Source organism: Zonotrichia albicollis, chromosome 1, assembly GCF_047830755.1.
Source record: "Zonotrichia albicollis isolate bZonAlb1 chromosome 1, bZonAlb1.hap1, whole genome shotgun sequence".
Taxonomy (NCBI): domain Eukaryota; kingdom Metazoa; phylum Chordata; class Aves; order Passeriformes; family Passerellidae; genus Zonotrichia; species Zonotrichia albicollis.
The window spans coordinates 138,481,265-138,507,876 of record NC_133819.1 but is presented as its reverse complement, the minus strand read 5'-3'; the positions used below and the strand labels follow the sequence as shown (position 1 = coordinate 138,507,876).

Below are 26,612 nucleotides of genomic sequence, written 5' to 3'. Positions count from 1 at the left end.
TGTGTGCACTGGGGCTGAGCTGCTTGCTCAGCTGTCCCTCACCAAGCAGCTCGTGGGTGATCAGCAGAACCTGCCCAACACCTGCAACACTCCGATGGTCACCCCGCCCTGCCAAGGGAATAGCACAAGAGACACGGGAATGGTGGTGGCTTTGCTGCTGACATGATTATTTAAATATTCCTGACGGATTCTTCTTGCATGTGGTGCGTCTGCTTTTTTCGGGCTTGGTTTTAAACCTTTTTTTTTCAGAGAGCCTCCATATGACTCCATAGGCTCAGTGGTGAAGGCAAGAGATCCCAAGGTCCCAGCCCCAACTCGCACCCCAGGGAGCAGCCTGCCACAGTTAACGAACTGGAACCGCTTCTCGCAGATGTGGAGATGAAACTGAGCACTGGAAGCACTGGTGTCTCCTGCACTTATTCAGTCTCGAGGTATGATCAAGCCTGCAGCTTATGTTGCTAAGTGGCTGCCACCATAACAAATCTTTGTGCGCCTTTTCCAGCTCATTGCTGCCCCCCTCAGCATCAGCGGGACTAGGTACAAGTTTGCATTCATGTAATTACAAAATGCAAAAATTACAAAATGCAAATAAACTAATGGTACCACTAGTTTATTTTCAGGGTCTCTCACTAGTTACTTGACCAGAGAAACATTCCTAAGCATCAAATTTGGCTTTGAAATCCAAATGCTAAGCTGATTCTTCTTCTATTTTTTCTTATAACATTGACTGTGGTTTCTTATTCCTTAAACATCAGCATTTCTTTTGTTTTGGAGATTAGTCCCATAGTCAAGAAATATGAGAAGCAGCTTAATTTGTACAAAGACAAATTTAGCTGAACTTTTCTGCAGAAATGCTCAGCAGTGGAACGTTTTATGGTAATGTGATCCCTTCGTTTCGGAGCTCGCAGTCCAGTGCGATGTGTGGTACATGCTGCCGGTGAATGGACTGCGATTCTGGCTTCCTCTCCAGGAACCTGAGGTCTGGATATATTAACTTGCACAAAATGAACAGAAAATTAGTGCAGACACATCTGCTGGCAGAGGCTGGGCTTGGGCTCTGCCATAGAAATACCTGATTTCAGGGAGAACTTCCAACGTCTGCCTTGGAAAAACAGAATATTAATAAGTGGTGTGCAAGCTGATGATGAACAGGCCAGTACACAGTTTTAGCCAGGGCTGGGGCTCCTGAATTCAAACTGCAACTTTGTGAGTAGTTTTCTTAAACTGATTTAACACACATGCAAAGTTGGCACAGCCATATGAAAAAGAAATCCTTACTCCTTCCCTTCTCTATTCTCCTGCCTGGTGCTTCTTGTGTTATGCTGGCACAAGTTTCTGTGTGGCTGCCCAGTGCACAGGATGTAGAAATTGATCCAGCTGGGGAAAAAAAAACCCCAGTGTTTCTTTTGGTGGGTTTTACCCTGAATCAGTTCCCAATACCCCCACACCTGGAAAACTAAATTGTACACATAAATGCCAGCACTACCTGGGCACTGCAAGGCAGGGAAGGAGAAAGTGTTTCAAGAATGCAGCAGAACAGTTTAATTTAGAGAGGAGTTCCTGCATGGAGAACACCACTGACGTTAAATCCCCATCTGCTCCAGAACGATGCCAAATGTCATGAGCAACTCTCTGTTTCTCATCACGTCTTCTTGATCACTGTCAAACATTTATAAACATCCATGATTAAAGGTCAACCATACATCCTCAATTATTTTGTGTTAGTTTCAGGCAATGTTATGATCTTTAATGTTTTTATTGAAAACAAAAATTAGGCAAACAAGGAAAGCAGGGGGCTGGGGAAAACAAAACATGTAGAGACCCAGCTCATGACAACCAAACTACCTCTTGCATCTTTCCTGGCTGCTGGGGAATATCTAGGGCCAAATGAAATTGGAGGGTGTGTTCTCCCAGAAAGTTTCTGGCACCTTATTCTACTCAGAACACTAAAATTAGTATTTGGCTAATATATTTTCTCCTACCTGAGATTTTGGATTTTTTTTTAATTCTGCATGAAGATGTTTTAAGCTAAAACAAATATAAAACCAGGTCCTGTTATAAGAACTATAGAAAATCTTCCCTTCTACCTCCTGTTCTTGTCTCTCCTACAGCTTTACTCGACCTTTAGAGGCCAGCAAGAAATGCAGAGAACTGTCCTTTCTTCCTTGTGTGTCGGGACAATTTATTTCTTGGTAGTTCAGCTTTTCTATATGTTCATGTTGCAGAAATTCACAGTATATTCACTCCAGACGCTTCTTGGAGGTGAAACAGAAAAAGGTCTGAAAAAGCACAAAGATAAACACAACCACTTGAGCAAAGATGTACAATCTATGGACCCTTAAGAGATTTAGAAACAGAAAAATTTACCTCAACCCCACTACCCCCAAAAAAGTAATATTAAGTACCATGACACAGACTCAGGTGTGTAGCAGTGGAACAACAACGGACAAAAAAAAAAAAAGTGGAAATTTGACTTCTTTGATTTGCCACAGTAGGATGTCAGCCGGAAACACCCAAGCAAAGGCAATTTTGTGCCCACAGAAGATGGGCACAGATCAGCATCCTCAGCACCATATACCTGACCCTCCAACAAAGTCCCTGAAGCAAAATTGCACACAACAGCTGCTAGTTCATTGCTTAATAAGCTGGTTTAAATCATATCTTGTGAATTAGGAAGAATCCTCTATGCATGCTCTTCCCAGAAAGAGAGCACTATTTAACCTCCAGCTGTAGATAGCATCACTTGCCTTCTTCCCTTCCACCCCAGCTGGAATAAAAAGCAGCGTGGCTTCAAGGTGATCACACACATAGGGCAGGAATTCATTCAATGGCTCCATCTCCTCGAAGAAGTACTTCTTTAGAATCCTCAGCTATTCTTTTTTACACACCAAGGAGGAGTAATTTGGAAAGCAGGGCATGCATAGTACCCCTACTGTGAGCAGTTAAGCTTTGCAGACAGAACAAAACTGCACTAATGGGAGGATGGAGCACAGAGAAGCATTCCCAGCAGTTCCTTCTCCTCACTGCTGCAGTGCAGCACAACAGCCAAAGGCACTAGAGCCAGTCCAGCCTGGCTGGGAAGCAGTGAGGAACACATTCTACAGTAATGCTCTCCATCAAATCTAAATCCCTCCCAAGACAGCGTTCTGAAAAGAGATGTTACTCACTGAGCTGCGACAAAAATGTCTCCTATCTAGTAAACACTAAGTGAATGCTTATGGTAATTTCTTTAAAACCATTTCAACGTTTGTTTGAGGAAGAACTACAATAAAATGCATATTCTGTCCTCCTTTACCAAGATATTGAAGCACGTTAAAAAAAAAAAAACCAGCAGCAGCCATAGGGAAAACAATGAACACTGTGCAACAGAGAGCCCTTCTCCATCTCATCATCCACGCCAACACTCCATCACCATTCCTTAGACCTCATCCAACAGCTGATCAGTGCATTACCACAAAGCCCCCTTCCCAAGAAATGCAGGCCTCTTGGTACTACTTGTACCATGGTCAGAACAGTAACAAATCCTGTACAGGATAAAGAAGAGCTTGCATTCAGTGTCCCAGATTAGTGTCACCAGGCATACGTTGGAGCAAAATCAATTTATCATTAGTGTTGATCACAGTGGTGTAACAGAGCCAAACTGGTGATAAAACTGTACTAGACTATTGATATAACCTATTGATAAAAGGAAAACCAGAAGAGCTTTCATCCTAGTCTGAGTGCCCAAATTCCCCCAGTTATCTTTCACAGAGATTGAGCCAAAATAATGGAAGTCACTTTTCCAGTGCTGCACCTGCACACACACACACAGACTTGGGCTGGCTCAGCACAGGCCAGCCTGCATCCCACAGGAATTACAGCACACACAGAGTGGGCCTGCCTGCTTCCACAGGTCACTCAAAAGCAGGACAGTCCCTTTGTGTGTGGAGCCCAGCTTAAGCCAGCTCACTGAGCCTGTGTCAGTCAGAATTCACTGCCCCTCTATATATAAATGTGTATATATATATATATGTGTGTGTGTGTAAACTCTAGAGGGAACCAACTGACTCCATGTGCTGCAGCCACAGGCTTGGATCGGAGAATCTGGATTTACCAGGAGGAGCATGTCACTTCAGAGGCACTGACACACATGCAGAGGCCATTCCAGAAGCAAGGGAACAGAAAAGAATCCAAGCTGGAGATGTTCTGACATTCAGAAGGGACGGGTATGCAGATGAATCACATTTTATAGACAGTTTCCCATAATTTTCCTAGGACACACATTCCTAGCAAAGAATTCTTGAACAAAAGCACAGCACAGCCAGTAGAGTAACACTTCCTTCCTAATGGTAAGAATTCTATTTACATATTCGAGTTTAACCTTTTAAAGAGCTAAATCTTTCCATACCTAATACCAAAATAACCAATTTCTTAGTGCTCAGTCTCTCCTACATAAATGGGAGGTGTTCAAACAAGATACAGAGCTAGTACATAACAGCTTATAACACAACTTTTATTAGAAAAGTTATACATAACAGCATCAACTATTTTCAAGAATATTAACTCTGAAAAGCAACAAAAACAGACTAAAAATGTGTAACAAGAAACTAATGACCTTTTCTATAATTAAACATTCAAGTTATCTACAGTGTCTCTTTTTACAAAGGAGAAAATTATGGTTTTACAGGCACATCATGTTGAAAATAAAGCTGCAGTAACTTTATACAATTAACTTTTCCAAGGATTAGTAAAACATGGTCATCATGTAGTCTCAGAGTTTTTTAAACATTCACATAATTTTACAGTTGAGTATACACTGAAATTTAAGAGTCCCAAAATTATTTCACAAAAGTGCCAACATTAAAACCAGAACCTTCACTGTGAATAATTTTGCCCTAAAAAAAGTTAAGACAGGTCTCCATAATCAACATATTCACATAATTTCTGGTGCTACCTGGTCTAACAGTAAAGCTTCATTCTTTAGAAATAAAAATCAAACCGGACTTCTTTCGCAAAACTGATAAAACGTTTTGAACATGGGAGTGTACATTATCAGAAAAAATTGACACTAAAACCATAAATATATCCAAAGAGCCATTAATACACTACACAATTAAGTGGAATTGTGCCCATCTGTACTCTATATTCAAAGCTTGTTGCCCTTTTGGTACAGGTGGTATCTGATTTTAGCAATTTTTTTATTCTTACTGTCAGATGCTTGCTTAATAAAAAAATCACATAATTTACAATCTAGAAGTCTGTTTTAAAAAGTCTGGAGTTTATATACAGCTCTAACAAACCTAAAGCATTATGATTTCTTAAATGGTTAACTGACATTACTAGTTTTCATTTGTCATTTGTTAACAGTAATTAGCCATTATCAGTAGTGGACCATAACAAGGTGATAAGTGAAAAGGAATGTTTAGTCTAAAACGCTTCACATGTTCTGTCCTTTTATGTATCACGTAGAGGAAGTGCTTTCCACAGACACTCATTTCCCCTTAGCATCAAGGGCTACAAAAATCTGACTGCAAAAATGCAGTGACACAGCAAGCTGACATATCAGGCACTACCTTTCATATTGGCAGCTTTAAGAGACCCACGGTATGCACAAAGATCTAGAGAAGGGGAGAAAAAACTACTACTATGAGAAGCAGACCGAACATTTCAGATGAGTTTGGCAAAGTTTTTAACCAGACAAAAGGTTGGCCATTCAGATTTACTTGTATAGGTTAAAAATATCTCTACTGAATCAGCTAGTCAAATTATTGTAAGACATTTTCATTGATACTCAACATCACATGCACCAATATTGCACACATCTGCTCTGAGCTGCTAAAACAATCTTTATCTGGGTGCTTGAGATGTCTGGTTTCTGCAGCTGGAACTCAAGTCACCCAACCCAGCCAGCAGTTTCACTAAAAATTTGAGTGGTAAAGTTAAAATCCAAACCCCAAAATAACCCCAAGAGAAAACCAAGGACTTTATACAGACAATAAAATCTAAATTTTCTGCAATGGTCTTGTGGGCCCTGCAGACAGGGCAGTACCCACGCACTGGTGAGAGGAGCACAAGCTCTGCCCTAGGGAACCATTCAGATAATGTGAAACCTGGGACCAGGGGTGGCAATGATGTCGCTGTAGGGCTCCTCCTGTGTCAGCTCTATAGCTTGCTGCTTCTTCAGTACCAGGAAACTGTAGAACTTTGCAGCTGCTTGTTTTCTATTTGTATTTCTGCACAGCTCAAGCAAACTGATAGATTCTGCTCCAGTCTTAGCAAGGGCTCTCTGAAAAACACAACATTGATACCACAAGTTAAATAGAGAACTGCACAGAAACAACAATGTCTCTTGGCAAGATTCTGTTTGTTGACAACCCCAGGACACAGAGGGATTCAGAAGAATGGGAACATTACAACATGTACATGAACATTTCTTTATGGATCTTAGCTAAATGAAACCTAGTAGGCTTCCCAGGGATGTGTGAAAATCATTCTTGAATCTGCTGAATGTATTCCAGAAACACTCTTGACTAGAACAAGATTTTATTTCTGCAACAATAGCTAACCAGTCTTTTTTGACTACAGGACAGTTTTTTCTTAATAGGAATAAAAAAAAGAAAAATCAAGCTTTATGTCTCAAAATAAATGTAATTCCAAAAACAATAAAGTAAAATTTCAAAAGCTAACATTCTTTAAAAGATGCATAATTTCCCAAAGTGAAAGCCTGTTTATTTCTAAGACTCCTCTGTCTTAAACTAAGTACCCAAAGTCACTAAGATTTTCTCAAAGTCTTGGCAAGAATATATTTAAAAAAAACAAATCATGATTATACATCTTTTTGCTGGCCAGGACAACAACTGAAGTGTTCAATTTAAAGCAGAACTGTCTGTCCTGGAATGAATTTCAACAAGATGAAAAGATATTTGGTTGGCCAAACCAAATTACTTTATATGAATCAGACCTTAACTCCAAATCTCATTGCAGATTTCATGTTTCAGCCATCCAATGTGATGCTCTTTTGAGGACATGGAAGAAAGAACTGAAAAAAAGCCAGTTATGGCCAAAGAGACTTCTAAAGCTCTCTTCAGAAACTGTGATAAAACATTCAGAGAGGAAAACATTACACAACACTACCAACTCAACATCTGCATACTTTAGAAATTATTTTTAAGCTTTTTTTATTTTAATCAGTTGTGCTGATTTGGTTTGGGGCAGAGGTAATTTTCTTCACAACAGCTCACATGGTGTTTTGCATCAAGTAGGCTGGAGGTGCACAAGGAGTTGGGAGGGGACACAGCCAGGACAGCTGACCCCAAATGGCCAAAAGGATAATCCCTGCCCTGTGGCATCGTGCTCTGCATTTACAGCTGGGCGAGAGAAGAGGGGGTGTGTGACCATTTGGGACGTGGCACTCAGTGACAGCCAAATCTCACCAGTTGCCAAAATGTTTAAGGGAACAAAGGAGCTACAAACCAGGCTGCAAGGCAAAGGTAGCCCAAGAGTATGTGGAGGACAAACATAGAGACTGATAAGCAAAGGAGCAGTTTGCACTTCAGGGTGAACATTGTGGGGTTCAGCCATCACATCAGAAAAAGCCTCTTTAGTTCCAGCAAGCAAGAATTCATCCTACAGAGAGGTATGTCTGTGCAGACTGAATCCACGTGCTAGAAGCCAGCCAAAGTCACATTTCCACAGCTGTTAATAGATTCAGCTTCTCATGGCATAACAGTTTTCAAACTAGCCTAGACAGGAAGTAAACATCCTGTACACTGGTGTTATCCCTAGACTCTTACGAGGGTTTGTCTAAAGACACATAGCAAAAAGAGGCACTATGGTTTCATCAAAAATACAATCAGTTATTTTATAATTTCAGTTTCTGGGAGGCACTATGATTTCATCAAAAATACAATTAGTTATTTTATAATTTCAATTTCTGTGCATATGGAGTGGACTTGAAGGTTGAAAAACATTTAGGTGAAAAATTTTAATTCAAATCTTCTCTAAACAATCAGTGACAATTATAAAAGTATAGATTTCATTTAATACAATTATTTGATATAGATTTAATCAACTACATGCATTCTTTCCCCTCTAAGACAACTGGTATTTTAGATACCAGATTCTCCCTCTAAGATAACTGTAACACTGTTACATTCTGTAACACTGACTGCACAGAAAGCTCTTTCTTGACATTTTAACTCAGCTCAAAAGCATCAGTGGACACACTCCAAAGCTGCTTTAAGAGAAAGCAAATGATCATGAGTACCTGAAGGCCATGGAGCATTTGTTGAGTCCTCTTGTTCCATCTCCTTTCTTCTTGATCCTGATCACCCCCTGTGCCATCTTCCTCCTGGAAGCAGGTGTAAAAATAAAAGACATCAATGGAGTTTGCTACCATAGGATATTAAATACTGCAGCTAAGAGACAAGTTATCCTATTTGAAGGCAGGCTGGTTTTCTTGCAAAAAGCTACTTTCATTAAGTAGGACAAGCTATTTAAAATGAACCACACCATTAAAGTTCAAAAGTTCTTATCTAAGGCATCATAAACATTTAGTGGTTTAATCCAGCCATGGGTGAGAACAAGAGAACACTAATTCAGAACAGAATATATATGTAATTTTAAAAATTAAATCATATTATTAAATGGCCATGAAATAATTTAAGAATTACATCTCCAAGGGCTATTTATAAGGACAGACAAAAGAGTTATTTCTTATGCCTTTTACCGAATCCAGAGTCTGGGAAACACACAAACTGATTCTACAGAGTTCTTACTTCTTCCTCCTCCTCTTCCTCTTTCTCCTTTTCCTTCTCCTTCTCTTTTTCTGGCAGAAGTTCTAGCTCTGGTATTAGCTGGCAGATGTTTTGGGGCTCCTCTGGAGGCATTTCTACAGGTGGTATTTCCAGCTGTTGTGACGGTGGATGCTTTAAGAGCACACAATACAGTTAAACAAACAGTATCATTTTGTCAGTTTTTTTACAATAGAACAATGGTGCTACAGACCAGTTTAATAAAATCCAAGTATAGAATCTTAGCCATTTGTCAGGATTTTTCATTTTTGAAAACCAAAAAGCAATTTTGTTTTGCTGTCCATATGTGTATTTTCAATCCTTTAGATTCTACTCAAACCAGAAATTATAACACCACTGTAAAGTATAAAGGCTTTCCAGCAACTTCACTTATGCCACCATCCAAACTACTGATCTCATTCCTTGGATCAGCACATGAAAATTTAAAATCCCACATCACCAGATGCAATGCTACAAGAACACACTTTAACTCACTGGAACTAGTCATCTTCAAAATATCAAAATGCTGTTCTCATCAATACCAAAATGAAAGGATTAAAACATTGGTACCTACAAAGTTTCTGAAAATATATTAATTACTTTGGTGCTGAAGTATATTCTCAGAAAATATCTATGTCAAGAGGAAAATACAGAAAAGAAATTTAATAGGATTTATGTAGACAGTTTTAGTAGAATTAATATATATGGTACTCTCCCCCTGAATCTAGAAACAATTAAGTGTTTGCCAGTAAAGTTACCTTGACACGTGAAAGTGTTTCTACATGTACCCTAAAAATGCCAAAGCAACTTCTGATGTAGTCACACAGCAGGTATCACTACAGGTTGTTGCTACAGGCCTGACCTGGCCTCTAAGATAATCACAGAATTCCCAACACACCAACACCCCCAATGACACTGACTTAGCACAGTCGATGCTGATTTCACCCCATGAAAGGGCAAAAGGAGCAGCAGCTGCCACCCTGCTTACTAAGATAATGTAACAACTGACAGTCCCATTCTACAGTGAACAACCTGGCAGCCAAGCAATGTGAAAAGTGAGGTTAAAAAAATGCAGAAACATGAGACACAGCATGAACAGGACTGTTCTCACCATGAAAGCATTCAGAAAAATACACCTTTCATTTTGCCCATTTCCTTCCTCTCCCCTTCACAAACAGTTTCCTTTGACACTGCATCACAGCTAGTGTCCAAGTCTATTCACAACTCAACCAGGAAATCTCTCCAGATAATCAAAGATTTTCTTTGAAGCCTTAAGCCTGGAACACTAGGGCTGTCTTAAAAGATATTTATGGAGCTAACACAATCCTTGCTTCATGGAAGCTGTTCACATACACTTGCCAAGCATGACTTGATAAGCAATCCACTAGATTCCTTGAAGACTTTTACTGGAGGAAGAAGTATAACTTCTTTATCCTACCAGCATTTCAAACATTTCAATAAGCTTTTCAGCTAACAAAGGCACCAGAATGATACCCAGGGACAAATGTTCTGATACTACTACAGTGAATCTCAAAGGAGATTCACTGTAAAGCTAGGGCCTCAAATCTGTCATTTCCTACTCAAAAACACTGCTCATTCCCATTCCCCATCAAAACCAGTAAAAGGTTGCTCACAGGTAACACTGGCTCTGGCTCCACTTGCTGCAGTTTGCGTTTGACCCCGGTCTGGGCGGGCGGCGGTGGCATAACCGACTCGTCCAGGCTGGTTCTGCTGCCCTCCATCATCGACTCCTGCAGACGGCTCGGCTCTTCCACGATAGGTTCATCTGCATTCACAACAAATCTTCTTTTGATACTTAAGAATGTTATTAGAAACTGTACCAAAATCCAATCTGCTATTATTTTAGAACAGAACACTCTCAACAGCCTGCACTTTTAATCTACTGGTTCAAGCACTTCCTAATTCTTATTTCTAGGAAAAAAAAGTTATTTTATGTCAGAGATTGCATCACATCAAGCTAAACAACCATTACAAAGCTCATTGCTTGGTTGGTACACAATCTTTGATGACTTAATACAAAGCACAGATAAAAGAGAAAAATATGCTCCAAAGGAAAGCAGAGCATCTTTGACAAGACACAAACCAATGACATCTCGTTGCTGCTGCTGCTGTTGCTGCTCCTCTCTGGGAACCTCTGGGTTTTCAAAGTCTTTAAGGAACTCATCAAGATTGTCAGCTTCTCCACCTTTCCTCCTCTTTCTCAGGTCTTCTGGTACCAGAGGTGTAAGACAGCGAGTAAAGAGCTACAAAAGAAACACGACATTATTCACTATTGCAGTTCTCAGTGTCCTTTTATTTCATTTTGGATTAAGTAATTATGGCCTATCTTTTTTTCAGTTTTTAAGTACTAACTTCTAAAAATTTATTTATGTTTGTAACTGATCACAACAATGTTCAAAATATTTACCTTAATTCTTTTAATATATTTTTTCTTCCAATTATGAATACTGCCATCACTGTATCACTATATATGCTGATATTTGCTATACAATTCTGAATATAGTTCCATTTAAAAATAAACTTGCACAAAAAACATTACCTTCAGTAGTCTGTTATTCCACAAAGGCTGTGCAGGCAGAGAGAAAAGCTTTTCAACTCCACCGGTTTCTTTCCACATCATCAATTTCTTGGTAGGAGGTGCCAAATCCAAAGTAGTGACAATATCAGAGTAGTCACTTAATTGGGCTCGAATAGTCTTGCTGTCCAGTTCTTTCACACTGTCCACAATCAGCTTTCTCTTCCTCTTTGCTTTGGTTTCCTTGACTGTTGAGATTTTTAGCAAGCAATGAAGGTTAGCTCAAACAGGTACCATGCTGTAAAAGAATCCTGCAAGTTCTCTACAGGTCTTGCTTGCCCACATATAAAGCTGCCTCAAGAATCTAAGGCAACACTAGCTTTGGGAGAAGGATTAAAAGCTATGTGCAGTACAAAACATCAAACACTATGAAGGCTCTCCCATAACCTGCAAATTCTTCTGTGAATTTATATCTATCTAAGCCTCAATGCCCTCAGCTGCACATGCCCCTCTCTCCCATGGTTTGCTTGATAGGCTGGTGCAAACACTGGCCACCAAGTTGAACAGAAGATGGAGCACCTCTCTTATGAGAAAGGCTGAGAGATTTGGTTTTGTTCAGCCTAAGGAAAAGGGAGCTTTGGGGTGGCCTAATTGTGGCCTACCAGTACCTGAAGGGAGCCTACAAGGAAAATGGAAGGGATTTTTTACAAAGACATGTAGTGACAGGGTAAGGGGGATGGGATGGCTGCCAACTGACAGAGAGTAAATTCAGACTAGATATTGGGAAGAAGTGAGAACTTCTGTGAGTGTGGTGAGGCACAGGAACAGGCTGCTCAGAGGAGCTGTGGATGCCCCATCCCTGTCAGGGTTCAAGGCCAGGCTGGATGGGGCTCTGAGCAACCTGGTCTAGTGGAAAGTGTCCCTGCTCATGGCAAGAGAGTTGGAACTAGATCTTCACGATTCCTTCCAATCCCAGCCATTCTATGACTCTAATCACTGATTTAAAATACCACACCCACTTTTTCCCCTAAACCCTACCTGAGCTTTGGTAGAGTTAATGTGGGTGGTTATTTCAACTGTAAACTTCTGACCCTGTTCCAGGATGACATGACTGTGCTCACAGCCTGGTACTCTGCAGCAGACCCTGAAGCTCTGGTAATTGCTCTTTGCTGGACCAGCAGATGAGCTGATCCCCTGCAGCCAGCCTGCCACGAGAGGGCAGTGCCATGGCTCTCCCACCGGCCAAGCAGGGAATCAGGGCCTGGAGCTCAGTCTAAAAGCACAGGACAAGCTACTTTCTTTCCAGATGTTAACTTTTTAATAAAGCAGGGGTCAGTATATAATGAGCCAAATAGTATCTGTTAAAATAGGCAAGTTTCTTGCATTCAAGAAAAACATAAGGAAAATCCCTGCTTAGTAGAAATTCAAATACAAGGTGCACCTCCTGAAATCAGCAATTCATTAAAGCTACAAATCACTAGAACAGCAGTCATTCTCAGTGTAAACCATCAGTCCTGTCCTTCAAGCACAAGGACTGTGTTTATCAAGAACTGTGCTGCACTACAGATGCCATATCAGAATGAAAGACATGCTGAGCTCCATTTCAACTCAGTGCATTTTAACTAGCATATTTATCTAAAGCTACGGTATCATGCTGTTACATGCACTGACTGCAGAAACCACAAACTAGGTATTCTCTGACACCATCCATGTACCTCTCTGGAAGGTACTGGAGGGCTACTATTAGAATAAATGGAATTCAGCACTTGACCCCAGCTTTCTCTCCCAAGTGAGAAGCAGAGTCAGCAGCAGTGCTAGACATTCATTTCCACTCCATCAAGCTAAGGTGGTCTCTGACAAACTGCACAGTACTCCCCAGCAGCTCACTCACCAGTTATGTCAATAGGCTCCAGAGCAAAAGCCTCCTCCTCGTTGGGGACGAGCGTTGTCTGGTCAGTCATGGTTGGCAACGGCTCCACGGGATCGACCGAGTCGGGGCTGTCCGGGCCTCCCACTGCCAGCGACAACGAGAGCCTTGCACTAGGTCAGAACACCAACAGGCTGGGCCACCCCTCCCTGCCCTCCTCCACACCTTCAGGGGGCTTCCCACACTTCACACTTTTGAGTTCAGTATGCTTTTCAGGACTTAGAATCCAAACTACAGGGGTTGAAAGTAATTCTAGGTCTGGTCCTGGATCATACTCACTTGATACATTATCATCATCATCCATATCATCGTGGGGAGGCTGCTCTGGCATCATTACTCCACTTTCTGAGAGTGCAGGTGGGTCATCAAAAATACCCCCATCATTATTACTAAGAAGTTTGTCATCTAAAGAAACCATATGAAATAATCAGTTTTGTATCCACAAATTCATGAAATAAGTATAGCCAAATTTACAAAGAAGTACAGACAAGTTTATTACAGCACAGATGAAGCTAGTGCAAAAGTTAGAAAGAACTTTCAATGCTGACATAGAAGAAGGTAGCAGTGTTCTTTCAAGGGGCTTTTCAGCTCTAATTCTGAGCTTAGAGATAACATTTATGACCATATACTTGCCACATATTTGCATCTTACATCTAATTTTTTAGAACTTTGTTTTAAATATGCCAACACTTAACATGCTGTGAGTCATCTATACTGCTGTAGTACTCACAAAACTGAATATATACTCAGTGCATATACACACATATACACATACATATATATATATATATATATATATATACATACATAGTGAGTATAAATACTCACTGTACAAGGCACAACTTTTACAGGATCTGGCAACAAAGGAAACAACTTCCCCTCATCTACCCAAGAACTAATTAATTAAGGTAGCAGGTGGGATAGAGGAAAAACAAATTTCTCAAACTTACCCAATATTCCACCATCATTTCCTTCCCCAAAATTATCATCTTTGTACTGGTCTTCATATTCCAGGTGATTAGATTTCTCATTGAGGTGACTGGTGCTCTGTTCAGGTTCCAGGAGGAGATTGGAAGCACTTGTGCTCACCAGCATGTCATCCTCAAATGCACTACCTTCTCTCATCATCTCACGATCATCCATCCCAAAGTCACCTGCAAGAATACAATTGCACTGCTCTAAGTACTAAAAAATTCAAGATGCAAGAGACCTACCTAACTGATCAACAAAGGCCCATATGCAGGACCAAACTTTAATTCAATTAATCCTATTTGCAGAGTTAATGACAAGATGTTAAGGAATTGTGACCAGCAATACCATAGCAAAAAATACTCTTCAAACAATTATAAAAATAACTATCTCCTTTTCAAAGCATTTTATTGTTCTTATTTGAATTGATATTAGCAAGATCCTACTAAACTTTATCTGCACAGAAACCAAAGAATGCAATGGAATTCAAAGACATTGTGCCTTATGCCTCAAGGCTGGGCTTCAATTACAGGGAGCAAACCAACACCCAGACAACACCAGTTTTAGGTTATTCTTTCAAAACTATTACTGAATTATGGCTTACAATACTGCAGGTTAGGAACCAGACATTCCAATAAAACTGTCTTTAGGTTTTGATTCAGATGTTAGAATACTGTCCTTGAAAAGATATCCAAAATAGCAAACTTGTCACCAGTGACTGATTCAGCTTTAGAAATGTCCCACTGGTTTCTGACTGAGACCATGCTTATGATTAAAGCAACAGCTCACTTCATATTCACATCACATTTTGAAAATTATAATTGTCACAGTACTTCAATGATGAACTTGACTGAATATTCTTCAGCTTTTCTTTCTGCTTATTCTAGGCAGCTAGAAGTTCGCTGAGCATTAGAGGACAACCTCCTGGAAAAACTGACATGAACTAAAAATTAAACATACAAAACCACAGCATGTTTGATCTAATTTGTTTAGAATTCATTGGGCATTCCACAGTTATTGCAAAACCGTATCTTACAAGAACTAAAATTAGCTAGTAACACATAAAAACACATGAGATCTTTACCAAAGTCATTATCCTGGAGGATACTGATGTTGCCTACTTCTTCTCTCATGGTAATTTCTTCCACTCTACTCTGGTTCAAACTGAACTGCTGAGCCACATCAATATCACTTAAACAAACAGAAGGAAATTATTAAAAATCTCATTAAAAAACAAAGAACAGATAAAGGCTGCTGAAATAAACATGACACTATTCAGTAAAAAACAATTTTTCATTCAAGTCCATTATTGAAAAAAATAAAGGTGAACACTGACTAGAAACTACTACTTAAAACAGCGAGACTATTAATGGTTCAAACCTATCATCCAAATTGCATTAGCTTCTGGGAAATGTATCAGTAACCTCTTTGACTCCTTGCTGTGTTGGGATTACTAATTTCAAAGAGCAAATTAACAATTAAGAAAAACCTTCCACCCCTTCAACTTCAAAACTTATTAATATAGTTTATCAAACACTCTATTTTGCAGCACTACCAAGCTAACAACCTTTGTGGTGTATTAAGGTACATTTCTTATAAATACAATGAAATAATGAAATTTTTGCACTTTCAAATTAGTATATACTCTAATTGGAATTTAAACTAAATTGAACACTGAGTAACACTGGATTCTAAAAACTCTGTTATGAATAACTCAAATTAAAGAAATAAAATAATAAAAACCATCAGTCTTTTAAAGATTAAGAACTATTCAGGTTGTATATTTGTTGTATACGTGTTATATGTAAAAGTAACCCGTGAGTATATTAAGAAGATTTAAGAATTAAAAGTGCCACTTGGAAAGGTCAATAACATCCCCATAAAATTCATCTTGTCCAACCTAAGGATGTATGTGATGTAGGATGCCTTGCATAGAAGAAAAAAAAGTTATAATAGGCATCTGAGTTTTTGAAAAGCTCCTGTAAGGACAGCTTTAATTTCAGTTAAAGTCAATGCTGCTATGAACTTAAAATCAACACAAAAATGACTGCACACCTCTTTATCAGTGTATAAGAAAGACCTAAGAATAGAAGTTACCTACAGACTATTTTTTTACATTCAGCAATGAGTTAGCTGTTTCAAATCAGGTTCTCCTCAACCAAAACCAATTCTCAATGTCATGGAAATGGACAAAACCCCAAGCTTACTCTAGATCAGGGAGTGGTTGGTCAAAATCGTGAAACTCCTCAGGCAAGGTAATAGCATTATAAGCAGCCTCTCTGTTTTCCTCAGGCAAATCAACAACTCCTGCAAGGAAGAACACCCAAACATCAGTTCCCATTCCTTAAAAGAACAGCATTAATTGTGCCATTAGCATTTTCTCTCTGCAAGTGCCTACTGTCTTTAAATTTGTTGAACTGAACTGATGCTGGGATACCTACAAAGAAACCTTAGATAATGGTAGAAAGTGAAATTCAAACTAAATTCAAAACAAATATCCTCAAGCCCTTGCACTGTCTGTATAAAACAATGTTTGTGTAGCACTATGCTGAGCTGTGCAGCCAACACAGGCATCATATTTCACAACACTACAGGTACCTGCTCCAAAAGAATTTAATCATGATACATGGTATGAGCTGCAGGGTTCTACACTGCAGGGGCAGCACAGCGTGACTGCTTTGCTATTGGTCCTTTAGTCACTTCCACCAGCTTCAGAAGTCCTGGAACAGAACTGATTGCCCTTGGGGCTCACTAACTCATAGGCTTCTGCACATAAAAGAGCTGTATTACCAAAACCACCACATACCTTTTCTTATCCTCCAGAGATGCTTACTCTTATTCAGCAGGCATTCTCAGAGCATGAATATCAGATTGGGCATCACAAAACCAGTGCCAGCAGTTGGTCCCTCTGTTTTATTCAAAGTCTTAAAAGGTCAGGGCACTTGAAAGTGCATGGGAAATGCAGGTTCAATTCCTTCTGTAACTTGCAGAAGATTTGAGCTCTATGCTCTGCCTTCTGACCCACACATATAACACAGGCAATTCTGAGGTACAGATACTTCAGAAACACTCTGCTCACTGTGCTCCCCTCTGCAATGAATAATCAAAGAACCACTGTCCACAGACACCAGGAACAAGCATGAGTCTGTAGCTTACTTATCATGGCACTTGACTAGGAATGAAGACATCTAGTCCATCCTTTCAGGGCTGTTCAATATTTTTACTTGTCTGCTGCTTAAAATGAAACATGTAAATGATTCTCAGAACAGAAGGACTCAATGCCTAAGGCAGAAAGCTGATAACCTGAAAATAAAGACCAATGCCTCAGCTTCTGTCAGGCCAGCATGCCACTCTTTGTAAATCTTGATTTCAAGGTGCTTTGACATGCACTCTGTTAAGAGAAGGAAAATAGGCTGCCTTGTGATATTAAAATTACATTCTTATTATAACCCAGGGAAGTTAAAACATAGTAATAAAGAAAAAATTAGTAACAGTCAACAAATTGCCACTGAAAGCTACATAAAATTCAGTACTAGAATTCTGTGCCTGAATTACAACCTGTAGATCAGGAAATGAAGATAAAGGCATTACATACCTTAACTTTTCTCAAGTAACTGCTGTACTGGCTTTCAAGAGTTGCCTTTTGAAAAACTAAGTCTCCCTCAATTTCAGCTTTTAAATCTATTGCACTCACTAACTTAAAAAGGTAGAATATGATTTAGCAGCTGTGAGCATCCAGCAGCATCAGTGCCACAGCTACACTTCAGCTGAGAAAAAGTTCCCCAGGCCAAACTTCAAGAGAACTATCTATAAAGACACAAAAGAATGAAACTCAAATAATTAATTGACTGCTGGACAGAAAACTCATGTCAGGTATTAATATGGCACCCCATTTTAATGCAAAATATTTAAGTAAGCAACTACAGAGCGGGAAATTATGTTGCAAAGATAAAAAAGAAAACTATCTTTGATGCCAACATTACAGTCCACATTATTTTCAGAAACTATTATATGAAAGTGGCAAAAAAACAGCTTACTTTCAAATTTCTTTTGTAACTCATAGGAAAAGAATCCTGACCCCTGATGGAAACCAGTCCCCTTCTGTGCTTCTATTCAGTAGGGCACTGGCCTTTTTCAGACAGAAGGTAAAATCCACGCAGTGTACTTCCATTTAACATCATACACCAGCCACAGCCAAAACTGTAAGTGTGATTTTACTGAATCGGCATTGATAAGAGAAGTTTTTGTTCAGAATTCAGTTAAAAGATGTTCTTCAGCAGACAACTCAGCCAGCCAGCTACAATAATTACTTCTCCTATAACCTATACGTGTATGTAATTATACAGACATAGGAAGGAAGAATTGTATGCCTTCTTAATAAATACATTTATCAATGTAGCTTTTGAGAGAGTGCTTAGATACAGACAGATACCTGGACGAAAAGCCATCTTAATCTTAATGAAAGCCTCATTACAGTCTGCAAGAAGATATTTTGCTTTCCTGTGGTAGATTCTAACAACGCCTAGTAAAAGATGTCCTGAGGTTCGAAGTGCCATCTTCACCTAAAAACACATTGCACAGTCAGTGAATTAGATGTAACCTCAGTATTCCCTTAAATGACACCTCAGTCACATTTACATGAATTTTCTCAGTAAAATCAAATATCTAAAACAAGTATAAAAATCAGCAGAAATTGAAGAAACAAAGAATGCAAAGTCTACAGTTCAAGATGATACCCTATTACATTATTTATAGATGACCTAGCAAATATCACTAAATTATAGCAGCTCACCCCAGGAATTCCCAAACACTGCTGTGTCTAGTTAAAAAATAAGTGACAAAGCCTATTTTTACAACATTTTCTTTTCTCCCACCTTTGCTACTTCAATTGCGGAAAAAGTGAAAAATACAAAAAGTTGGGCAGCCATAAATAATGATTTGATTAAGTAAAACCTGGTTAAAAACTGTTAGCTACCTCTCCATTTTCTGTCCTGAAATGAGAAACAGTGGAAGATGTGGAGTGCCCATAAACAAGCACTGCCACCGTAAAACAATTTTAAGTTCTCTTCCAGTTCAATCTCACTGCTTTACCATATAATGAAGTATCTACTGTGGGAACATAAAACTGAAAAAAAGTAATTCACAGAAGGACTCTTCTTTAAGTATGTTAGGCTGAAAGAGCATGAAATTTGTGTTGAATGGTACATGGAATAATTATCTCACAGAAAGAGTGAGCAATACAGGATTTAACATCAACATAAGAATTCAAGATTTTTATTTCCTCCAACATATTTTTAAAATTTCAGCTAATGAACTGTTACATACAAAGTTAAATATATGAAGAAATGCCTATTAGTTTCTCCTTTCTCTAAAAGAATGCTTCAGCTCACTAGTGAGACTATGAACATTATTTTCTTCCTAAATCCTTCCAAAAGTGATAATGAAACAAATCACTGTTCTAGAAGAGTAAGCATCTCTGTGATTGTACAATACACTTTTTGCTTACACTTAATGTTCTTCTAAAATCTAACGCAGCACTATAAAAACTGTTAACATTTGTATCAACCAAAATAGAAGATATAAGTTTTCTTTTGTTTTCAAGTAGCTGCTTTTTTTATAAGACACTGATGTCTGTTAAGTGACAAAAATCACAACTGTACCATTGGTTTTAAGATGAACAATTTGTCATGAGTAGTAGAGGGAAAGAAAAACATGTAAAATCATTAAGCTACTTAAAATTTCCTCCCATTTCACAACAGAGTATTATTTCACATCCAAACACACCTTTCCACCCTTTAAAATAGCAACACGAAGAACTTTATTTGCTTCAGTGAGCCAAACAGTAATTACCACGTGTACACTCAAGTTCTTTTCAGTGCAAGGTCCCATGAGACTGGTGCAGAACAGATACCTTTGGGGAAATGATGCTCTCCACGCTGCTCTCCAGGTTACATTCAAACACATGGGCTTTGGTCAGCTTCTTGTCCCAGTGGGCCGCCAGCCAGATTTTGGCCAGCGGCCCACGTTTGCTCAGGACAAAGTGGGCATAGAACATGGTCCCAGATGTCTAAAGCAAAGTGCAAACCTGCAAAGAGAAAGGCAAGTATTTCTTTCCACATCTTTTATTTTATGAGGAACATCCTTGCAAATGCCTCCCTCATCCTCAGAAGAAGTACACATATTCAGTTTTTAACCACTGAGGTCAGACTATTTGTTTAATATGTTTAAGAAGCCAACACTTACAAATGGTATCCATGTAAGAGCATATGACATGGTTAATGTCATGTATTGTAATGGATAATGTAATGTAATGTAATGGATAATGTAATGTAATGTATTTATTACAGAAGAATTACTAAACAGAAATAACACCCACAAACACAACTTAGAAATGTTTACCATCCCTCACGAAAACAATCTTGAATCTTTTTACCTTTAAGGTAATGATACCAAACTCTCCTAATGCAAAGAAGCACATCTCAGTTTTCACTCCACAGTAGTTTCCTATGACTTTCACTTTCTACTTTTAGTTCAGTAGCTACTACTCTACTATACCAGCATATATTGTACATTGTTCCAGCAAAAGATTCACCTTTATAAAATATACAGCCCTAAATCTTTTTGGACTTCACTATAATTTCCTTCCTAAACAGAAAGCACAATCATGTCTTCCATTTCTGAGCAGACCATTCTCCATTTCTTATTTTTTAAAATCAAGTGTTGACAAAAGTGGTGAGAAAATTGACTGCATTATTCCAAACTTTCTTAGGAATCCATTTTCTTTCTCCTTCACCAGAAAAAAAAAAAAAGACATTCTTATCTATTTATCTAGTTATTACTTTGTTACGAGTGATACAATGCCAACACATCAAACCATGGGGAATCAGAACAGCATGATGCCTTATGATCTAAACATGCCACTTTCATGTATGAGGTAAAGATATGATTCAGTTAACTACAAGTAAAGAAAAGTTTGTTTTAAAAAAGTAAAAGTATCTCCACAAAGTTTTTCCAGTAGTTTCTATAACCCAGAAAAATGAATCAAAAGAGAAGAACAGAAAGGGCACAATAAATGCATTTTGGTTTTTACCTCCTCTACGCCTACAGAAACACAGCCAGAGGAAGCACAGCAAGTCACAATTGATACTGCTCAGAATTTAAATACAGGGGCAAGAGAAGCTCTGACATTACTGATTCAGTGGAAATAAAGCCAACCTCCAGACATCTGGAGAATAAATGAAAAAATCGACATCTCAAAGTCAAGTCCAAGAAAGATGGGCATGAGCAAGTTTTTCCAGGAATCATCGAAATAAATTTTGGATAAACATTATCTAAAGGAAGGTATTCTGCCCTTCTTTTTCCCCCCAGGATATTTTGAAAGACATCACACTGTCTTAAGGCCAGCAGACAATTCAATCCTTGCATATTTTTGAAGGCCTCAGTATTTTCGTATATGCAGAGACATAACTTTGCAGCACAGCATTTTAATATCTTGAGTTGCTACCAAAACCATGCAACAGTGAGCCCGTAATTACCTCTGAACGTGAGGAATAAGGGAGAACACAAACAGAGTAAGCAAAACCACTTGTATTAATCCATTAAAAGCATTCAATAACAGCTGCAAAATAATATACTTTGATTAGTGGAGTTTGGCACAATTATTAAAACAGATAACATGGGTTTCACAACACTTCAAACTTACAGTTAACTGAAAACATACTTAAGTTTCCTGTTAAATGTGAAACTCACTATTTAGACAACTTGGACAAAATCTATTTATCTATCACTTCAAATCTGTTTCTTTTCATCCATCACTGAAGCCTTGCCATACTGAAATACACAAAGGGAAACAGTGACAATCACACTACAGGTAGTTTTAAGGTGTGTTTCAATCTGAACTGTTATTAACAAATAGGGATTCTATTACCTAAAGCAGTAATTTCTTGTCACATGAGTCCCTGCCACTTCCAAATTCCAGCAGATGCTGTGCATGGCAATAGCTGGGTTACAGCAACTGAACAATCCCACCTTTACAGCTCAGCTGTTTGGCACCTCAGCTCTTCAAAGTGAGCCCCAAAGGCTCCTCCTGCTTTCTCCAGATTTTGTCTTTCTTCTCTGATACTCCCTTTTCTGCATTTCAGGCTTTTTGTCTGATCTTTAATTAATAGCACAGTATGTTGATGCAGTGGGATAAAGGGAGAAATAGATTTTCTGGCATAATTTGAGATTGGGACGAATGTTAAAGAGTGCTCAGGCAGACACATAGAATGTATCATTGGCTGAAAAGCAACTCCTAAGAATCCACAAAAGGGTCGCTGATGACCCTTAAAAAGCTTGTAAAGTAAAATACAACCGTCAATTTTTGAAATTGACTGGGTATGAAATGGGACCACAAAACTTGTTTTAAGAACTTTGGCATTTTTTGTTTTGCTTGATTCCTCTAAGGCAAAAAGAGTATGTACTCACACAAGACCAGGTAGGACCACATCCTGATATTGCCAAATCAACCTTTTAAAATACCTGCAACTTTATTGCCATTAGCTTTGAATTTGCTTCAATGTGCCACAATTAATCTCAGGTTTTCTCTGTTTAACTTGGTCAAAAACTGCACAATTTAAAGATACAGATGTGTCAAAAAATCTCCTCTACTCAATGCTCTTCACTGCACTTCTACACACAAAGTAAGTGAAATGTAAAGCAGAACTAAATAATACTGGTCATACACAGGGTCTGAGCCAGAATGTGCCCGTTTCACCTTCACATCTGAGACTCTGGCAATTGCTCCTTCCAAAGTAGCAGTAACAAAATTTGGGAGATGGTGTAACTACGGGCTTCATCTTAACCCTCAACTCATATATCTCATCTTAAAATCCTTGTTCTGACTAGAAGAGCTAACTGACTAACCTCTGAAGAGCACGCTGGCACAGTTAGTCCCATTCTTCAAGGCATGCAGAAAGGTGCTTACTGAACTAGGAGCTGACAATAGGCAGAACATTCAGCATATTTTTATTTGACTGTGGCTCACTCTAGCTCATTAAACCCACTCATCAGCTGCTCTGCCTAGGTTAGGTTATGTACACACACACACCAGTCCACAACTAAAGTTCAGTCTTCTGTTTTTTACTGTCACCTACTTGTAAAGTAGGCCCTTGTAAAGCTTTTCCAAAACCACAGTCACACACAGATGAGTAAACAAATTCCACACTACAGTTTAAAAACTTAGCCAATCATTTTAATTAATCTGTCCTTATGCTATCCTTCAATTTCTCCTCTTTGCTGGTTTCTCCCCACCTGCACATTTTCCTCCTAAGCTGCTTCTGCTTTGCTAAGCCGAGGCAGCCCTGGGTGATCTGGGGAAGTCTGAGATCACCCTGTGCACCTGCATCAGTCTCAGCTGGCCCTACCAGACTTCAGAAGTTGTACCATTCAGAAGAACTACCCTGACCCTGAAACTATTCTTTGAATTCTTCAACTTGAACTCATAACCCCTTCACTCTCCAATCCTTACATCACTAAACTTCCCATGTGTGGGCACTCACCAACCCTGCCTCCCTGGCAGGTTTTGGTACCACACTGAACATCTGGTGCCACTCAAAAAAAAATTCATCACAAACTCCACTAATATCATAGCTCCAGGCCTCTTTCTGCCACTACCTTATCTGATCTCCTTCCTTCAATCACCTTTAGAATTGTCTGGTTAATCCACATTTATCTGAATTTTAATATATTTCTTTGTGCCACCTGCATCTTTACTAAAGCTCAGTGTCAAGTCACCTTAATTTCTTTTGTCTAAAAATTCGATTAGTGAAAAAGATAAAACTGAACTAGCTCAACTTTACATACCTTTGGTAAATACATACATTTTCCCTTTGTCTCTAAGTCTTGTTTCTTGCACCAACAATCTGTCAGAAATTCTATGGCTGAGGTTGCACTACCAGGTCTATTAATTCCTCAAACCATACCACTCAGTTAGAGGGACTGCACCCACTGGTCTCCAATTACATACACCCCACACCCACACAATCAGATAGAAGCAGCGCCCCACTCAGGTTACCAATTCAAAAGGCAGATCACTCACCAGTACTGTAAGAGCTGGAAATTACTGAACCCTCTGAACACCACTGTCCTCCTCCCTCAATTCCACATTCCCACCTTACCCTCAGCAGGTATCCTGCCCTTGCCCCTACACTCAGAATGCTCAACCAGCAGAAAATAAATCCTATTAATTTAAGGCCCTGTCTCCATTATCCCAACCTATTTTGTGCAATTCCAGATCCAATTCAAACTAATAAACTTGCAGAAACCATGTACTAACACACTCTTTTAAAGGTATGTAAGTTGAACATTCCTTATATTACTCCATCTTTTGCAGCTATTTCTCTGCACTGTTCATCCTAGGAGCCCAAATGTAAAAAACATTTTAAAATTTTAACTTTAAGAAGTTAAACTGATGTTGTAACTAAAGCAAATACTCTAATTTCTGTGGGAAATCTCACAGTATAAGCAAGACATGATTAATTTGTGTGGTAATTTAAGTTTATTGTAGGTCTCACTAGCTTTTTGCTCCCCCTTTTATTACCCCTATCACATCTGCTTCCACTCTAGTTAAAACCTTAGACAAGTGGGCCTTGCTTTCCCAAATTTTGTAAAATGTCTAATAAATGAACCTTCATAAAATAAAACAGAAGCCTGGCCCCAATAATACTTTGATGTCCCCCGGTTTTGATAATGAGTTCTACAGAGTAGGAGATGAAGAAAAGTGTGCTTATCACCCACATTTGCATAATGTGGGCCTAAATGGTAATTTCTCCAAATTTACAGTAGTTTCTTTATGTGTCTGAATTTAAAGAAAAGCTGTTTTCAATGAAAAATGCCAATAAGTCACAGTGACCCCAAGTTTCCTTTGTTATTGATTAAAACAACGCCCTATTTTATATTTAACAGAAGCGTTTCTAATAAGGATCAGAGAAATCTTAAAAACAATAGCAAGATTTCCAGCAGTGTCCATAAGAGCAAGATCCAAAAGGCCGGCATTTTTAAAGGCCCTTTTATTTGCAGCTAAACAGCCACGGCGTCCAGAAGGGAGCTCATTGCCACTAGAGAGCCTGTGAGAACACTCAGTACCCTGCCCCATTCACGGCAGAGGGAAAACTGCACTCAAAACCAGAAGAGTGGCAAATGGAACTTTGCTCCCGTCCCTCTGCCCAGACCGCAGCAGCCTCGCTGTCCGTTTAGCAGGGCTCGGTTACAGTGCTGGGCTCGGTTACAGCGCGGCGGCGCTCGGGCCTCCCCGCGGCCCGGCTCTCCCCGGGAAGGTCCCCGCGGCTCCGCTCGTGTGGCCGCTCCAGGTGCGCGGACCCGGCTCCCCACAAGCCGTGTCCGTGCCGCCGCCAGGCCGCACTCAGGGCCCCGCCTCAGATCGCCCGGACACCGGCCCCGCACAGGGTCCCGGGGCGGCCCTGCCCTTCCCGGGGAGCCCCAGGTGTCGCGGAGCACCAGGCGGGCTCTCCTCGCCGGGAGGGTTCAGCCGAAGAGCTCCGAGCCCGAGCATGACGGCAGCAGCCCGAGAGCGGGGCTGCAGCTGAGCCCCGCCGGGCCCCTTAGAGCGCCGGCAGCGACCGCGGCGGCCGGAGCCACTCCTTACCCTGCTCCGGGCCCGGGGCCCGCTCGCTGCTCCTGCCGAGCCGAGCCGAGTCGAGCGGCGCCGAACCGAACCGAAGCTGAGCCGAATCCGAGCCGGGCCGAGCCGAATGAACCCGAAGTGGAGCCGAGCGGAGCCGAGCCGCTCGCCCAAGCAAACAAGATGGCGGCCGCGGTCCTTCCTGCGCGCGAAGGCGCCGTTCAAACCGCAGGATGTTTACGGTCAAATTCCCCCCCCCCAACCGGCCCCGGCCCCGCCACTGCGCATGCGCACGGCCCCGGGAGGCGGGGCAGAGCCTCGGGGGTGACGAAACGGCCGCTGAGTGACAGCGGCGCGTGGGCCCCGTGGGGGGCGGGGGCTCGACGGGGGCGCGGCCGGGCTGTGAGGGCGCCCCGCCCCCGTTGGGCCCCGGGCGGGCTCTGCGATGTCGGGTTTAAAACGCGATAAAGAATCGCTCTGTGCTCTCACGGCCCGGCCCCGGGAGATGTTCCTGATCCCTGTAGCTCCCTCCTGCCGCCGGGGCGCTGCACGGCGGTTTGTTCTCAAGGGGAACACCTGCGGGCCCCGCTCACTTTCTTTGTTTAGACCAATTTGATTTCGACTGTACATAGAAAGGTTTTCTTGCTCCTAATTTACTGATTTATGATGGCCACGTATAATGTGATGGAGGGGGAAGTATGGCTACAACAGGACTCTAAACAGAGGGAGTGAGTCTCTAGGTAAAAGCAATAGACAGAGAAAACAAGGACTGCTTTGGGAAATGGATTT

General features: G+C 40.3%; 1 protein-coding gene across 1 annotated transcript; it reads right to left on the bottom strand.

The window, feature by feature from the left end:
- Positions 1–4,471: 4,471 nt before the first annotated feature.
- On the bottom strand, positions 4,472–26,084 carry RAD21 (RAD21 cohesin complex component). The gene is made up of 14 exons (XM_074556069.1): positions 25,848–26,084; positions 20,115–20,288; positions 18,636–18,765; positions 16,411–16,510; positions 15,288–15,394; positions 14,185–14,388; positions 13,514–13,639; positions 13,199–13,321; positions 11,332–11,555; positions 10,876–11,035; positions 10,406–10,557; positions 8,757–8,906; positions 8,246–8,329; positions 4,472–6,265 (listed from the first exon to the last, which is right to left on the bottom strand). The coding sequence occupies exons 2-14, from the start codon at positions 20,256–20,258 to the stop codon at positions 6,074–6,076; spliced, it is 1,896 nt and encodes a 631-aa protein (XP_074412170.1). The 5' UTR covers positions 20,259–20,288; positions 25,848–26,084; the 3' UTR covers positions 4,472–6,073.
- Between the last annotated feature and the right edge of the window lie 528 nt (positions 26,085–26,612).